Source organism: Apteryx rowi, unplaced genomic scaffold (genome assembly GCF_003343035.1).
Source record: "Apteryx rowi isolate R43461 unplaced genomic scaffold, aptRow1 scaffold_360, whole genome shotgun sequence".
Lineage (NCBI taxonomy): Eukaryota > Metazoa > Chordata > Aves > Apterygiformes > Apterygidae > Apteryx > Apteryx rowi.
In genome coordinates this window covers 1-18292 of record NW_020450086.1, presented here as the reverse complement: position 1 = coordinate 18292, position 18292 = coordinate 1, and the positions used below count along the sequence as shown (strand labels likewise).

Sequence of the window (18292 nt, the reverse complement as noted above, 5' to 3'; positions counted from 1 at the left end):
GGTAATTGTTGGATGTGGTATCAACATCTCATATCTCTCCATCACGGAATTCTTTTTAGCACTGTCAAACCAGAATTTTAATGCTGAATGACATGGCAAAGTTCTGTCTGCTGGATTTACAACATGAATTTATCAAAATCATTTCAGAGCTCTAATTTTTTTCTGCCTCAGTTGCAACCAAATACTGTCCTAACCTGACTGTTGTTTAACTTGAGATCTGTCTAGCTCATGCATTGAAGTGGGATGTCTACAGGCCATTTGCAACATTAGTAGCTGAGTTTAAATTTCACATACTATATATAAAAGGAAAGTCCTCATTTGCACTGTTTGCATCTCAAAGGAGGAGTAAGGTGTCTTAAAAACATAGCTGTGCCCAAATACTGCCTCTATATGTATATACAATAGCAGTAGTTTCAACACATGTAAAATTATGTTGACATTCCCACTGAAGCTTTTACTTAACACTATAAACACTTGGGAAATGATTAAATACTATTCAGTCTATCCAGACTCATTCTGTTTACTGGATTCTGTTAATCCCTTTTACACTGCATATATTTATCTCTTTTATCTTGGCAAAATTATCTGATGGTTATATTATTTATTAAAAATGATTTTTGATGTGATGTCCTAGATTTAATTTTGTATCTGCTTTCATACATAACATCTCATGTACCAGTGCCAGACAATGTTATTTCCAGTCAAACGAATCAGGTTTAGGAAAACAAGTTGCTGCCGTTTTGACCTGAATAGTCTTGAGAGAAGAAGCATCTTTATATTATTTTAATGGGAAAATCTTAGAGATGTTGGCTTGAAACAGAGAGATGTATTAGGCCTGAAACAATGAACTGCTTTATTTCTATCTTTTCTTCTTCCTGTTACTGTTATTGAGTCATTTACATTTCAATACTAAGTGGAAATTAGAGTTTTGTAAATAATTTGTATTTATTGATTCAGTGATTTAGGCAATTTCTCCCACGATAAAAAAAATAACAAATTCACTCAGATTGGAAGGCATCTTAGGAAGTCATCTAGTCCAATCTTCTGCTTAAAGCAGTGTCAGTACGAACAGTTATAGAATGTAGATTGTAATCTGATATGGGTAGGTCTTTTTGAATATTTCTAAGGCATAACAGGATTCTGAAATACATTTACTTCCTGATCTTATTGTACTGTAGTGCTGTAGCATTAAATGACAAGTTTTAATTTGTGCACTAGTTTTCTGTAGCAGGCAGTAGCGAGTATCTCGGAGGTGGTCCACAGAGACATAATCAGATGTGATAGTGCTTTATATTGGTTTATATTGTTTATGGAGTTTAAATTAAAATTGAGAGATGTATCATGTTGTCATCTCCCCAAAGTTCTTGCAGTGGATCATCATCCAAAATGTATAGGAAGAGATTCTGTTTCTGTGATTCACTTCCCTGTTCCCATTATTCCTTTTCATACTTACTCTGTTCTAGATTTTGTTTGGTCAGGGCAGACTATGTGATCATGTACTGTAGCCCAAGCAGTTTAATTACCTGTCAGCTTGAGGAGCTACTGCACCTTTGACAACAGATAGATCAAGGAACCACTTGAAAGAAACCAAGAAACATTCTGTTGAATGTCGCAGTCTTTTTCTGCCACATAATTTTTTGTCTGTGTTTCTAAGGATACTATAAAATTTTAACTGTTTGTACAGAATGAAGGCAACAAGGACCTCTATTTCTTGACTTAAGTTGATTAAGAGGGATAAGAGGCTTTTGAAATTAAAACAAACAAACAAAAACCTCTAGGTGTTGGTCAGGGACACAGAGCTGAGTATGGGAGGTTTGAATTTTTTTCCAGTACAAATATCCAGATCTTCAATTTATCTTTAAGGGCGTTATATACATAAACCTGCTATCCTGCTGTCTCAACTTTATATGGAATGCGGTGCCAAGTGTTACTTAAACCAGCGGTAGTTTCAGATGCGTCAATCATTGTTCATTTTAATTCATCTATTATTGGTATGGTATGAAAATGCTCAGAACATCTTCAGAGCTCAATGTTTTAACTCATACATGCAGAGTGTTTCTGAGGACAGTTCTGTGTAGCTTAATGAGAGATAAGGCAAGGAAAGAAGAGAACACAGGTTCTTATCTGAACTTTTGTGCATCTGCCAGCCAGTTGGCTACAGATCTTTTTCTCCTATTGGGAAGATGGTATCTTCATATTTGTCAGCAACAGTTAGTACTTTAGCTTGGTATTTGTCAAAAGCTGTATAATTAGCCTACTCTTGTTCACTTTTACAATAAGAAGCATCAGAGGCATTCTGTGCCAAACTAAAGTACGTAGTCTGTATTGAGATACTTATTGATGCAACAGAGTTTTGCTTTTATTGTCTGATGCAAAAATATGTAGATTATAATTCTGAGGAGTCGAATTTTCCTGTGAACCAGGAGATGATATCAATTTATGGACCAAAAAAAGGTACTTGTCACTTAATAAAAGAAGGTCAAGACTGATGAGAAGTTAACCTAAACATGTCATTTATTAAGTAACTATAAACAAAAAAAGCTGTTAGTCTCTGATTCATACTTTTATTTCTTTAAATTGAATAAAGAATCAGGAAAATGGATAATTAAATGAAAATATTTGTTAATGGCTTTTTTTTGCACCAGTACTGAGCTTCACACTTAACTAAGTATGAAATGTGTACATACATGGAGAAGTTATTTGGAGTTCAGACTATTTTCGATTGAGTCATTATACTACAAATACTGTTATTCTTACCCTTAGATACATTAGGATCATGAATATAAGTGACATAGATCATAAAAATGAATTATTTTGAGTTTGACTATATAATTCTATTTTTCTTGTCATCATAATAAACATCATTTGCATTTTAATTCGATTTTGGGCAGTGTGACTCAGCCGTGCCAAGTGTAGTACAGAATATTCAAAGGACTGAAAGTAAAATCAGACAGTTGGTGGTTGGCTTTGCATTCGAATACTTGCAAATGCAGCAACTTAGATAGATCGAACAGTAAAGATTTGGATGGGATGATTTCAGAAAATTTCTTTTTAAAACCTTGTTGGAGAAAGCATACAGCATAACTTGAAGTGGAAGTTACCTGTGTCCTTGGCACCACTGAATGGTGCAAGTATTTGAGACTACTATTGACTAGTAAATGACCTTAACTTTTGACTTGCACAGATTTATAAGAAAGATTACATGACATCTCTCCTCAGCAGAAACAATCTGTAATATTAATATTACTTACTGTACAGTCTTAAATTGATCAGGAGAGGTTAGAGACTTTTGAATCCTAGATTTTTAAGGAAGAGTCAGGAAAACAGAACTGAATTCTTTCTGATGATAATGTCCAGATTGTCCATTTATCTTTAAGCTGGTCTATGCCTACCTGCTACCACCTCCACTTGATTTAAAGCAGGCTGTGAAGGGCAGGGAGGGAAAGGGGAGGATAAGAGCTGCTCTCTGGGGTCCCCCAAGCCATTGCATCTTTATCTCTGGGAAAGCACAAATACCACTTTCTATTCTGGTAATTATATGGGGACCTGAAAACCTGTACCTTCACCCCTTGAAAGAAACTAGAAACCTGTTCCCTGTGAAACTGGGAGAAGCAGCTATTAAAAAGCCAACCTTTCTGCTGCTAGGGAAGGCCTAATCCATTGTTGCTTCCTGTCCCTTCCCAAGGCACAATAGGATGTGTCCCAAGACACATTTTCCATCTGTCTGAGGTAATAGCTTGTCCTCTTTCATCTCATTTGTGACCACTAGCTGTTCCTGATGAAGAGATAATTTACCACTAAAGACAGGGTAAAAATCTCATTTAGTTGATTGCACATCTGAATGAGTTTTGATTACTTGTAATACAAAAACTTCAGGTGAAGCAATGTGTGACCATCCAGATATTCCATACTTCAATTTCAAACATAGAATCAAAGAGCACCCGTACCAAATTCAACCCTTTGCAGAGTCTGGCTTTGTAAAACATAGTGGATTTTATCAGTTGATGAGCCAAATATTAAGGTATGACCTACCAGCATTTTGAATAATATTTGATCCATGATTTGACAGTGTACAAAATGATGCCAGTACCTTTTAATATTCCCAAAAATTCTGTGCCACAACAAAATTGAATTTGCAGTTTGTTAATTTTCTAACTATCAGGACCAAAAATATGTGACTTTATCAGTACCGTCACATTGAAACTTTACAAGAAAGCACTTTTCAGTTAGAGGGAATTTTGGGAGCATCGTTCATACTGGCTCCAAGTATATAAAAGGCAACTTCTTAATTCAAGCTAAGAAGAATTTCTGTATATAACAGGAAGCTTTCATTTTATACATACTGGGAATTTTTGTTTTCAAACTGAGTCTATTATATGTGTCAAAATCCACAGCTGAGGCATGACAAATATAAGAGGAAAGACCAAATATGAAGACTAATGATTTTACCATGGTAATGAGGGGAACCACACAAGGTGTGTGGGTTTTTGTTGTTGTTGGGTGCTTTTTTTTTTTCTTTTTTTTTTTTTTTTTTTACACAGTATGTTTAGGGTAGGCTTTTTGTGTTCTGGTTTATGATCTGTGTAGCAAGAATGATCTTATTTCTGCACATTTGGAAAGCAGGCTATGCTGTGGAAAAAAAATAGGTTTCTGAAAATAAAATGCATAATTAAAATTTTTCTCTTTTGCCTTCAGAAAGACCTTTTTATCCTTTTTATCAACATTCAGATTAACAGTAGTATTAATTAAAATGACTGGTGACAAATAAGAAATTATATAACTAATCATCAAGTTATTGACCAGTCCTTGAGCAGTTTTTAATATTTACTCAATAGTACAAAACAGGCAAGAGCTCTCATATCATTCTTATACAAATCAAGAATTTTTATATTGCTCTTTCCAGATATTTGGAAAACTACAGGTTTATGGACAGTTTAGCATGGTAAGTAGTAGGTATGGAAGGTACTTGCTGATTGTTTTTTTCCACTTGTCCCTTTGTAACATGCAGTCCTGATATACAAGACATCGAAGATGTGTCCCAAGCAAATCTTTAATTCTGTTTCTCTGGATATTTTGCATATAACAAATAGATTGGAAGAGAAGCTGCTGCTGGATTTTGATATTAATTTGGTGTCCTTTATTCAATATCTGTTTTCCTGAGGCACTAGTTGATTATAAAGTCAGATGTATTGCGGCAGGAAATATAAATGAAACAAAATCCTAATGATTTCAAAAACTTAGTGTTTTTTAATCTTTATAGCTTTTTTCTTCATAATGACCTCACAGTTCTAAGTCCTTAATCTTTTTAAGGCTAGAAACAAGAACTGTGTCCCTTTGTATAATTAAGGGAATTTCTTGTTTTCCATGGGTTTTTCCCATTTTTTATTGTTGGGAGAAACTGAACATTTAAAAATACAAGTATGCAGAACTAAATGTCCTGTCCTCTTTTCTCTCTAACCAGAATTACACACAGAAAAGTATGTATTTGGGTGCTGACCTGAAAGCTTGTCATTAACTCACTATTTACAGGTTTCTCAGAAAAAGATTAACATGCAGTAGAATTATGGTACATATGATACATTGTACCCCATATCCTTTGAATCCAGCTTTTTGCTGATGCATCCAATTTGTGCTTTTCAGGTTGGCTATAAGGATAGTATAGGGCTATATAGGATAGTATAGTCTGTTTGAATCAAAATAAATTAAATCCACTGCTTATCTGTTATCCACAGAATCAGTTATTTCATCTTAGAAAGGAATCAGGTTGGTCAGGGATGTTTTGTCTTCAATAAATCCATGCTGGCTCTCTTCCCATCCTTGCCTTTTATTTGCCAGGGAATTGCTTCTATGAGGACTTACTACATAATTTTCCCAGGGACTAAGGTGAGGTCTGCCAGCCTGTATTCTCTGGATACTCCTTTTAGACTTTTTTTTTTTTTTTTGGATGCTGGTCATGACATTTGCATTTCTCCAGTCATCAAGCACCTACCCAGATCACCATGATCTCTTCAAGATGATAGAGTGGCTTCACAATTACACCAGCCAGCTCCCTCAACACTTCTGGATATCTCATCTGATCCCATAGCCTTGTGTATGCCCAGCTGCTGTATATGACCACCTGGCTTGATCCTCCAATATTGTAGTGTTAGCACCTTTCCTTTCTGGTCTTTGATACTAGGCACTTGGAGCAGATTTTGCTTGTAAATAGCAAGACAAAGGCTTTGACTATCTCAGCCTTTTGTGTGACCTTTACTAGGTCACCTGCGCCTTTTCCAGTCTTCCTTTGATTCCTGACGTATCCTTTCATATCTCTTACAGTTTCTTCAGCCAAATTTAGATCTTCCTAATTCTAGCCCAGACCAATCCAGCCCAGGATTTTATATTCCTTCTTGGTAGTTCGTCCCCGCTTCTCCCTTCTATGCCCTTTGGCATTTGAGTTCTGTCAGGATTTCCCTGTTTGGCCAAGCTGGCTTCCTGCTACGCCTACCTGTTTTTTTACAGGTTGGAATGGATTCCTCTTGTGCTTTGAGGAGATTGGTCTTGAAAACAGACCCACTGTCCTGAGTGCCTTTGTTTTTTAGGGCAGCTTCGCAAGACCTCCAGCTTACCACTTCCCCAAACAGCCTGAAATCCTTTTTGCTGAGTCCTGGGATCTTTAGTCTGGTACTGCTCTTCCTCACTTTCATGAGGAAATTTTGTCCAAAGTCTTAAAATGAACACTGACTCTACCTAGCCTAGGATCTAGGATACCAATATTAAAATGTCTTTTCAGACAGTTTCTTTCATTCCATGAAGAATGGTCTGTTAATGCCCCTTTCACTGTCTTTCTCCAAAAATCTGTTCAGGGTACCTGATTCTCTCAGGAGTTGAGTGTCCTGAAGTCAAATATAATTGAAATGCTTGGTTCTGATCCCCAAAGGTTTTTAGCAAATCTGTGCCTTGGTTAGTATAGGTATTGTACTTGACACTGTATAAAACTGGCCCAGAGCTTTCCAAGTACATAGACAAACAGCCTTTGTTGGGTTTTCATGTAGCTCTGCAACTGTTGTAGTCTTTTTTTGTTTCCTTATAGGAAAATTTACTGTAAGAGAACAGATTTCCAGAAAACAGTTAAATATGATGATGCAGATCATAGTTTAATAAATATATGGAAGACCATTTCTCATAAATTTCATGAAGAGCTTGATTTCATTTTTCTTGCACTTATAAAATGAATGTAGTTTTTTAAAACTCCTAGAATTGAAGTTTAAATCACCTTTGACAGGAGTTGTAGGTTGTATTTTTACATCTTAAAATAGCTAAATAAAATAGCTAAAATAGCTTAAAAAAAAAAAGCTATTACAGAGAAGAATCATTGTGACCTGCATAACACACCAATTACTGCAATGATCTATTAAAATTAAGTCAATTGTATCATTGACTTCTTTGCTTAAGCTCAACAGCAAACATTATACTTGATATAGGTGAAGTTGGACTCGGTTGAATTCTTCTATTCCTTTTAAGAGTGTCAGTTTTATTGTAGTCTTTCGTGCTGGTAAATCCTCAAATCATTACGACTGATTGGAAATGGATTTGAATGTGTCCATATTAAAAAAAAACAAACAAAAAAAAAAACCTGTTGTAATAATCAAACAGCTTTATGTTAATTTGAACTTTATTTTTTCAGACAGCAAATTTGAGAGTTTTTCTTTTAGGGTTTTTGTTTGCTTGTTTATTAAGTTTGTGTATAAAAGTAAAAAGAGCATTAAATGATAGCTTGGTACTTTGTTTCTTTACCACCTACGATAGTGATTTGGAGAAAAAGAGTTGTAGCTGAAGGTTCGGTGTTTCTTAGCAAGCATTATTGTAGCAGGAAGTGCAACCCCTTCCTAAAGTAGCAGATGGTCTTAGAAAGTTATCTGTGCAGGTGAGAGGGATTGGATATTTACTTTATTTTAGAATTATATGGATTTTTGTTTTGTTTTGTAAGTAGACCTTGATTGGCTTAGAGTATACCCTAAGTCAACAATATGCAGGGTGAGAATGGTAGTTCTTAAAAACTGGTGCTTTTTTTTTTTCATTTGGTGATTTAAAAAAAAAAAATTTTTTTTATTATATATTTTGTTCTTCCCTGGTGCAGTGCTCAGTCAAACTCATTGAATATTTTAGGCTTGAGTGACAATTTCAATCGAGTTTTTTTTATGAAAAAATGTGCACCCTTTAACTAGAATCAGAATGTTCTCAGTGTTTTGGCTTTCTGACGTCTTTCTATCCCGTAATCAACTTTAAGAGATACTGCAGGTGGCTTGAAGGTAGAGTGAGTTAACAATTAATAAGGATTTACGCAGCTTTTTGCATCACTTTTTATTTCCAAATCATTTGCTAACAAGTCACCTAAGGGCTTAAAATCGACCAAGACAATAAGCAGCAGGAGCCTGTAGTGCAATTGATGCTGATGAACAAAGAAACAAAATTATAGAAATCAAAATAAGTATTATTTTATTTACTTGGTTTAACTTGATACTATAAAAATTTGTTTTATTGTAAGGAATACAAAGAACCAATTCAAATAATTTCTCTGTTGCAACTGTAAGTAGAATCTAAACTTCCCTCCTTATATTCAGTGCAGTGATTACTCAATATACTAAATGTTGCTATATGGCTTTTGCTCAAGAACATTCACTCAATTGAATATCAGTCTTATATGATTTTTTTTCAGCTTTTTTTCCCCTGTGTTATTCATAAACTCTTTAGAGTATGTTGTTTTAGCAGGAAGGCAATATATCTTCAAATATCGCAAAACTAGACAAGCAATAAGAACAGTCATTTCTGTGACCATGTTGAAGGTTTCTGTCTGTAAAGTGTTTTCTTGTATTGTTCTTGGCACGTTCCTTTTAAGCCTCAGGATCGTTGCAAATAATATTAACCTTTTATAAACTGTTAACTAATGAAGACTAGAGCCTTCTGAAGAGACGTAACATTTTATTGAATATGAAGTGTTGGGTTATGTTTTCATTTTTTTAATCAACCCCCACTCCCCAGGGTACTGCTTACCTAGTACATAGGCAATTCTGTTTTTTTCTGAACAAATCTTGGGCAAATCTTCCTTTCTTTCTCCAAAATTGTCCTCTCAGATTCCATAGAGTGGTACTTAATAATTTGATTATAAACATTGTTTTTTGCAGTTGGTGCTCAGTTTTCTCACATACTTCTGTAGACTCCTATACTGCTCAGATGTTTTCTGATGAAAGCTTAGATGCAGTATAGGTGACTTGTAAGTTTATTGCCAGCCTCTTAAGGGGAGGATTTCATGCATTTGACCCTGGATCCACAGTGACTGCAAAGTATTAGGATATTTTCTTTGTTTTGGGAGATGCTTGTAATGGTGTGAATGTCTGTCTTAATATTCTTGAACTAAACACTGAATGCTTCTCTCATTCATGGTCAAAATGGCAGCTCTCATTACTCCTAAAGTAGCTCTGATTTCTTCACACTTTAATCTGGAAATGTGTGTCTTAGTTCTGAATGATTTTGTAGGTCCTTTGAAAGCTATACAGTTGTTGCAAGACAGGATGACTTAAATGCTAAACGAATAACTATTTGGGTTTTATTTTTAGTTAGGAGAAGGAAAGAAGTTGGAACTACAGCAGTTAAATCTCTGACTGAAATCATTTTTTTTTCCCCAAATGACTCTTGTGGCTTAAGCAGAAGGTGCATACATCGTTAATGTGCTGCATGCTGTGCTGTGTACTAAATAAATTGGAAATGGCTATTAAAGTTTACATGTTACAATTAGCATTGAAAATATGAGCAGTTTATACAATGATCTTGCATCAGCTTCTGAATGTATCATGATCATTTTACCTGATGTGATTTTCTAGTAATAAATATGTTTCAACTTGCATATTTTCAGCATGTTGGTTAATTTGTTTTTGTATTAAGTGAATGTTCAGCAAAATGTAGCTACATTCTTTTGATGTTACATGAAAATGCTTAATAGTTAGGAGTAAAAGGAGTTTGTTTCTTAACTGGATGGGCTCACCCTTTTTCTGTTCGGGACTTTAGTCCTGAGGTTTATGTTCCTTTCTTAGGCCGTGGTTTGTCACTATAACACAAATACTTCCAGTAGCAGCTTTCATTTTTATGTCATCTTCATCCCTCACAGAATGAACTGTGTAGTAGAGTATCTTGTTTCATTTTACCTTTTATTGGAGATTGGGAGAGAAGTATTAAACATAGGCTTGTTACTGTGTATTTGTGTTTTACAGTGGTCCTGGACGAATTTGCATGAGAATCTGGCAATGATACTCAGCATAAACAAAATCATACCCTTAGTATGGTGATCTTGCAGAAGAATAATATAATTGTCGATCATGGTTTTTGTTCAAGAGTTTTAGAAGTCTTTTAGGTTTAACAAATGAAGAGTACCTCCCTGCTTGCTGTTGCTTGCTAAGGGACTATTCTCTCCAGACACGTGGCACCCACGTTAGTAGGCTCAAGTAAGACTTTCAGTTCTTCGGTGCCTAAGCTTGTATGGGAGGTGTCTGGCTTTGAAAATAAATACAGTACTCTTAAGTTTGCCACTCCCTAGGAAATAGAACAGCTAGACTTCAGTTCTCTCAAAATTAGTTGCATTACTTGTTTGGATTTAATAGTAAACACATCATTTTATTATACTGAGATAATGAGTATAATATCTGTTTCCAACAATAAATAAACAGAAGCAGTTACAAGAATGCAGAAAACCGAATTTTATGTTAAACTTATTCAAGATCTTCCTTCATTGCTTGCCTACTTCATCTAGCTTGGGGTCTGGCCACTTAGTATCTTCATCTGAATCTGAAGTTAACTTCTCTCAAATTTCCTTAAACTTTGTCTTTCAATTTGTTTGAGTTGTCCATCCCTTTTGCATGAGCCATGAAAACAGTGCAAGAAGGTGCTGACTAAAACTTTTCTTCACCAAGTTCTAGCCTCCCTTCTTGCTTGCCTTGTAAGGAATTGTCCATTATTGTCTGTATCTTGGTACTGGCATTCAGAATGGTAATTCTTTTCAAATACCTTAGGGAAAATGGGGATTTAAAAACCTTTTGCCTAATATAGTTAGTCTGTCCTTCATTTCAGATTGGTGTTTCTCTTTAAAGCCTTCAGAAGAGACGGTGCTAAAACCTTATAAAATTGATATTTGGAGAAATAATTATCTTATAGCCACAAAATGATATCTGTGCCAGCAGCTTTTTATCAATTGTGTTTTTCCAAACAGAGGTTTAAACCAAGTTGGGGCTCCTGAAAGACAGCCTGTTTTACCCCATCTGCCTTCAGAAAGGAAAGCATAAGGTGTGTGTAATCTCACTCGTCTGTATTATCTTCAAGTCCTGCAATGTATTGTTTTTAGATTATTGTATTATTTTTAGGTTGCTGTGAGCATCACATAAAGACCAACCAAAACAAAAATGACATTGAAACAGGGAATGGGATGCCTGGGCAATGCATTTAAATTTATTGTTAATTTTAGAGGCAGTCCAGTAAAACCTGTCACATTACCTTTTTATGCCTGTGGCCACCTCAAATCTGTTTCCTCCCTCTCCCCCAGCGAGTGAGGAAACAAGAGATCAGTGATTTACCCAGTTGGTAGCGTCTTCTCTGTGTCCTATCTGTAACTAGTTGGGCATCTTTCTCCCTCTTAGTGTACCATTAGAAGCTGTTGCATAAAGAGATACAGAAATTGCATAAGAGGTTAAAAAAAAAAATTGGATAATAACCTTCTGCCTTAAAAAAAAATCAAAAAAAAATAAGCAAAGCGCTAGAATTGAACAAATGAGCTTCCACAGACTAATGACATAACATCAGCTATCCTCAAATATTCTAGAAACATGGGATTTACTTAATATTTTTTTATCTATTGTCAGGGCTTTGACATTTGTGAATACGGTATAGCAGTGATGTTTTTCAGATTCCATTCTAAAAATAGGGCCTCTAAAATATATAGAAAAGTTTTCCTGCAAATAAATTCTCTCCATTCTGTTTGAGTTCTAAGAATACATTTTTAATTAAATGCTGACATTGATAAAGAGAATGTCCTGATGTACTGACAATTTGGTCAGTATTTTCTTTAAAGAATGTTTTTTCTTACCAGAAAATGTTGTTACAGGGGACTAACCATCAGGGGAATTTTGATGCAGGATGTACTTTAAAATGTAATAACTTTTGTCTTAAAGCTAAAAGTGATAAGGTGCTGATGTCCTATTAACAAAATTAATGGTTACTATTTTTCCTATTTAGAGAAAGTTCTCTTAGATTTAGAAACAATTAGATTTTTTTCCTAACTATTATGCGTATTAAAAAAGAACTTCAAAAGCAAAGTGAGGAGCTCAAAACTGATAGGTGGCATTTTTGTTTCTTTTTGAAAATGACAATGCTGGCACTTACATTCACTTGAATTTTGAATTCCAGTAAGAACAAGAAGGGAGATGGTGGGAGGAATATGTCCCATCTATAAAAACAGTAATGTAGTTGCTAATCATAGTTTAAAAAAAAAAAAGTTATACAGCCAGGTGAAAGAAATGAAAGAACTCCTACATTTGTATGTGAAGGCTGTAACATATATCACATTTAAAAAAATAAACAAACAGGTGATGTCAATTGAGGGGAATAGACCTAGGTAAGCTAATGTACAGCTTGATACAGTGTGGTAACAATTTGGGCAATGCTACTGCTTAAGTTCTAAAAATGTGCTCTAAGACAGTAAAATAGGTCTGGAAATTGTCTGCAGAATATTGCAACTTCCTGCATGCACAACTGGGAAGATTTTCTGATTTAATATATTAAAATAGACTTCTTTAAAATAAGACACATACTGAACAGAACATAAGCTAGTTGCGTAAGCCCTTTGTTTAAACTTAGACTGAAGTGGAGCAGCTTGGAGGGGGACTGTCTCATAGCTCAGGTGTGCTGATGTGCTGTTTGGTTTTGGTTATAGTCTGATTTATATGCTCACCTAGAGTTTTAAGATAAACTTTTATTTTGGATTATAAGTGTTTGCCTTGATTGCCCATGTTCTACATTTTCTTTGACTTTTGTTGGAAAGTACTCTGGGAAAGTTGGAAGAATTGATATAAGTTGCCAAACTGTGACTCTTGAGCCTGTTTCTTCTAACGTAGATGGTAATTGTTTAATGCCTTTTAACCAAATGAAGAATTTGGAATATCATTCATAGTGACAGATGATGTTGCCACTTCTACCATATTAGGAAGTGCCTAAACTTGTATTTCCCTAGTAGGAAGAGAAGAGAGAGAAATCTGAATGTGGCATGAAAATTAGATACAGATTAAAAAAGAGAGGGAACATGGCCAAGGCACCCAGTGTGTATTGCTTTACCATTGCCCCCCAGCAACTAAATCTTAGATGATCCTGTCACGTGTCTGGCCATTTGTTCCTCATGAAGACCTATGGCTGAAACACGCTTGTTCGCTCTTGAGATGATTTTCCTTTAGCTAGACTAGACAAGTGCATCAGCTGATTTAAAAAGAAAAAAGAAAAAAAAACACTAGGCCTGTGTTTCTGAACAATGGTATATTTAAAATATAATGGTTATTCTGCAGTGTCAGAAAATAAAAGAACTTTAAAAAGCTATTATGTGCACAGTAATTGAAATGAATATGGAAAGTAAAGTCATCTCTATTGAAAGGATTAAAAGCTGCCCTATCTTTGTAAAAGAAATTTACTGTTTCTAATTCATTGTACTCTGAAAGGGCAGTTGTTGCTTGTTGATTTTTGTTCTTTTTCTTTTTAGCACTCACTGCTACTCACTGGAGGCAAAAACTTACTGGAAAATTAAGGCTGCTTTGCAGCTGGAAAACATGCTTGTAATACATAAATAGGGTACAATTTACTATTTAAAAGGTACTTGCAGACAATATTTGCTTTCAGTAGCTTTCTTCCACTCAGAATCAAGTACTGAAAATGGATTAGACAATTCAGCAATAAAAATATTGAAATATAAGTGGTAAGCTATGTTTTGTGGCACCTTGGGTGCTCACGGTAATCAATATGTAAGGATTGCTTTTTGCAGGTTCTTTTTGTTTGTTGCATTTTTTTCAGTTTGGCACTAACTGTCCTAATGCTTTTTGTTTTTAAAAGGAACAGATGTTAATGCTAACATTATCATCACTTTTTATTATTTTTTAATATCATCTGAATTATTATTTAAATGATCGTATATACTGAGTTTACACCTCAGTTTCTTAAACTTTATAATGAAAGACTGGTTACCAAAATATTTTTGATACTTTGGAATATCAAAGTAGCATAGAAGTATAGAGTTCCTAGTAGCATAGAAAGACAGAGAAGTAGCATAGAGTACCTTTTCCTTTAAATGGTGTATCATCTGGACACAGAACTGGGACAAAAGGGTGAACTTTACAGGAGCTAGAGACTTAACTGGATTTATTTTGGCTGCCTGTTTTCTTGGAGCAACGTCTTGAGAAGTTTTTGTAATTGTGAATGAAAGTTTGTTTTTTTCTTTAATGTATCTATCTACACACACACACGCACGCGTACAAAGTGTGGTACAAACATTTAAATTACTTAGCTCGCATTCTGATCTATGAAATGGAAATAATGTGTGTTCTCCTAGGAAAACTTAGAAGGAACTCAAAACAGAAATGATTTCTTTGAGATGAACAGGTCCTACTGTTCAAGTAAAGAAGATTTTTTTTTTTAGTGGCTATATGACCAGTTGATAAATTCTGCCCAAACTGCCTTAATGGTAACAGCATGTTCTAAATGATTCCCCTTCCATGCTTTCTCACTCATTCTTTTTTGTCCTTAAATAATAATAATTTAAAAAATCCATTAATGAAGCAATGAATTAGGTTATGTAAAATTTCCATTTAAATTCTCAAAAGCCAGGAAATGCAAAAGTTAAAGCACTCAGAGTAATGACCATTCACGTCAGTTTTAATTAATGCTGGGTGAGTGGGTATTACTTTGAGAAACTTAAATTTCTCCAGACTCCTCCAGATTCAAACCATCCTTTTGGATTACTTTAAAAAAACAAAGAACAAAAGCCAGCAAAGCTTAGAAAACAAATGAACACAAACAAAAAAACTGCATTAAAAGAATTCTCAAGTTGAAAAGACAGATACTTCAAAGTTGGACTATAATGGAGTTAAAATTGTCCTGATTTATTCTCCAAGTATTGTGCTTCCTCCCTATTTTAATGTGAAAGGGATCCTGTGGAAAAGGGCTGTATGAGCCTGTAATTACAGACTGCTGTATGCTAACTTCTGATTTTGAGTACATGGCTTCCTATTCTGTATTGTTCTTTTAACATAGTTTTAATGAATGTAAATTTATACTTTTTCTTAGGTAGTGAACAAAAATGAGAAATTCTGTGAAACATTATTGACTCTCACATGACTAAAGAGGACTATTAGGACTGCTAAGTCCACAACACAAACCTTTACTATTTGAACTCTAGGGTAATTGCAGGTGGCGCAAATCTTACCGTGGCCTGTGTGAGGAATAAGAGAAGCACCTAGGCAGTGCAGTCTTGTCAGGATGACCAGCCTCCTTATTTTGTTTGGGTGGGAGAGTGGACTTCTGAAAAATCCTCTTTGCTTCTAGTTCTGAGAGTGCTCAGTGAATTTTTTTTTTCTTTTTCCCCCTCTCAGCTTTTTATAAGCCACAATTGAAGCATATACAGAATTAGGAAACTGCAGTTTTCCAAGGTTTATAATTTGACCAAATGAGTCTGACCCCATGTGGCTACCTTTAAAAAAGCTCCAGAGATAAATTTCAGGGCTAGACGTTGGGGAGCTGCAGTCACCTCCTTAGCAGTACTGGATGTAGTGTATGTTTTGTATCCAAGTGACAGAGCAGAGGTTTTGTTGCCGGGCAGCTTTTACTTCCTCCCAAATTCTCTTTGTAGCTGTATCTTGCACTGCCTTCTTGCTGCAGGTTCCAGCTCTGGAAATGTGAGCTGCTGGATATGTTCACTTAAATGATCATAGCATTTTTTGGCAAAACAGCATATTTATTCTAACCTCATTTTTGGACGTGACATAAGGGTTTCTTTTGTTGAAGCCCTTTAGAGCATTTCGGCTATCCTGAAATGGAAAATTTTATCATTTACGGTTATGTTTTGGCAAGATTGTAAGATCGGGAAGATTAAGAAAAAGATTAGTCAGATTTAACGGTAGCATTTGATCAGGATGGTCTAGTCTTATCTGTGTGGAACCTAGCCAAAGTTTGGCACCTCTCAGGTCGGTCTTTCCATCTCTAGCCATGCATGTTGCCTTGAGAGTGTTGCACTGGCAGCTCCCTTCCAGCCTTCCCAACCATGTGAATGCAACCGAGTTTGAAACTTGAGACCTCTAGTTGTGCACAGGCATAGCAGGAAGCGTTCAAATATTAAGCTCCACACTGGCATCATAGATGTTCTCCATCATCTTGGTGGCTGCATCATTGAACCTGCAAGTCATCAGTTGTACTAGCAGGCCTATGAAGTGTATCTTTTACAAAACTAAATTTGAAAGGGAGTATTTTGTTAAATAGTTGCTCTTTCCATTTGCCACTCCATAGAAGGAGTTGAAAGGCAAGATAAAGCCTCTTGCTATTTAATATGTTTATTAAAGAAGGAATCAAAGATCTGTTGTAATGTAGTTTTTTTACAGTTTGCATTTTAATGGACTGTCTTTTGGGTAAAGGTAGTATAAATGTTTAAAAAACATCACTTTCACTAGAAATTGCTTACTCTAGTTTTGGCCATGCATTTGAAGAACAAAAGAGAAATCTGCCTTGTTTTGCCCTCTCAAATCGAAGTAAGAGGATATTATGAGGCAGAAAATACTATTTTTATACCATCTATCACCTTTGTTAACATTTTATTAGACATAAATCATGTAGTTTCAGGTTGCATAGTGACAATATGGTTCACCATGCATTCTATTTTTATAACTTTATTTAAAACTGACATGTAACTTGCTGTACCTGAAACCCCAAGTGAGCCAGTTACTGGAGTGTAACAAAGTTTTGACGTCAGAACTGCTATTTATTCCACTGGCAACCATTAGCAATGCATTACCCTTTGGCACTCATGTTTTCAGAAACATGGTTAAATTTTTATGACTGGTTCTGGCCAATTAGGATTCTTTCTCAATATAGGAATAAGGGAAGAGATTTTTTTTATATCCTATTAAATATAGCTTCCCAAAAACAACAGCATAAAAACATGAATTTTTCAAAGTTCACAAAACATCCTGTTCAGCCACACTTCACACTGACTGCTTGCTGTATATGTGTACAGAGTTGGGGTTAAGCTAGGCTGACTTGTCAAATGCATGAGCCTTTATTAGAAGTTAATGTAATTACAGCTGAGTCATGCTTGCAGGTCATCCTGTTAGCTTCAGGAGGAGGTAAAAAGGGACTGAAGACTTGAGGTAGAGACAGGAAGATACAGAGGGCATGGAGGAAAATCATGGGGGGCAAAAAAAACCCTCTCTCTCAAACAAATGTTAATTTATGTTTCTGTTGCTGTTCCTCTTCCCCCCCGCCCCAATCTAAACTTCAGCAACATTAGACCACAGAGCGTTTGCATAAACCATATACAGAGTATAATGGAACAACTTCTGAACAAGAGTGTGTTACAGGATACGATAGTATTCCTCATTGCTTGGTATCATTGTTTGTGTTCTGGAGGTAAGGAATGCCATTGTGTACAAACGTAACATCTGCAACAGTCATTTTTCTTCTGCAACATTTTTGGTGTATTTCTCCTGGGGTCTTGGTAATATGTGCTGTTATTCGTACATGAAGTCGGAGCTGCCTGTCTACAAGGCTGATGAAACACCAGTTTGTACATGTTGCTTTACTAGTGTATTTTAAGCTTATGTTGAAGAGAATGCTCTTTTACAGAAGAAGATTTTTCAGTTCCTGCACTTTGTTAATGATCTGGCATTCTCTAGATCAGTAGTAGACATATTGTCAGCTTTTGCTGTAGGTTATTGCATTTCCTGTAATAACACTTATCTGAAGTCTCTGATCTTTATTTTAATAGGCCAATTCTAATATATTGTGTAAATGTTAGTGTTTGCAAACTAAAGATCCTTTGACTTTTGGCAATCAACTCCTATTTGCCAAATGAATACAAGCAGCTCAATCTTCCAAAGTATCAGGTATCTGCATTTTTTTTTTTACTCAATTTTGCTAATCTGCATAATATATATACATAATATAGTATATAGATGCCTAACTCCAAATGTGAGTGCTTAGTTTTAGAACACAGATTTTCAACATTAGTCTACTTAAAAAAAAA

At 35.3% G+C, this 18292-nt stretch overlaps 1 protein-coding gene across 4 annotated transcripts in view; it reads left to right on the top strand.

Annotated features, from left to right (window-relative positions):
- The window catches only part of METTL15 (methyltransferase like 15), a 59096-nt gene extending 47735 nt beyond the window's left edge, over positions 1–11361 (top strand). For 2 of the 4 annotated variants that reach the window (XM_026073111.1, XM_026073112.1), the window contains exon 5: positions 11240–11361. In XM_026073111.1, coding sequence (XP_025928896.1) covers positions 11240–11312 — 73 coding nt within the window. In that variant the 3' untranslated portion in view covers positions 11313–11361. The remainder of the gene's footprint in view (positions 1–11239) is intronic. The other 2 variants (XM_026073110.1, XM_026073109.1) reach the window with 2 other exon arrangements.
- The last annotated feature ends 6931 nt before the right edge of the window (positions 11362–18292 follow it).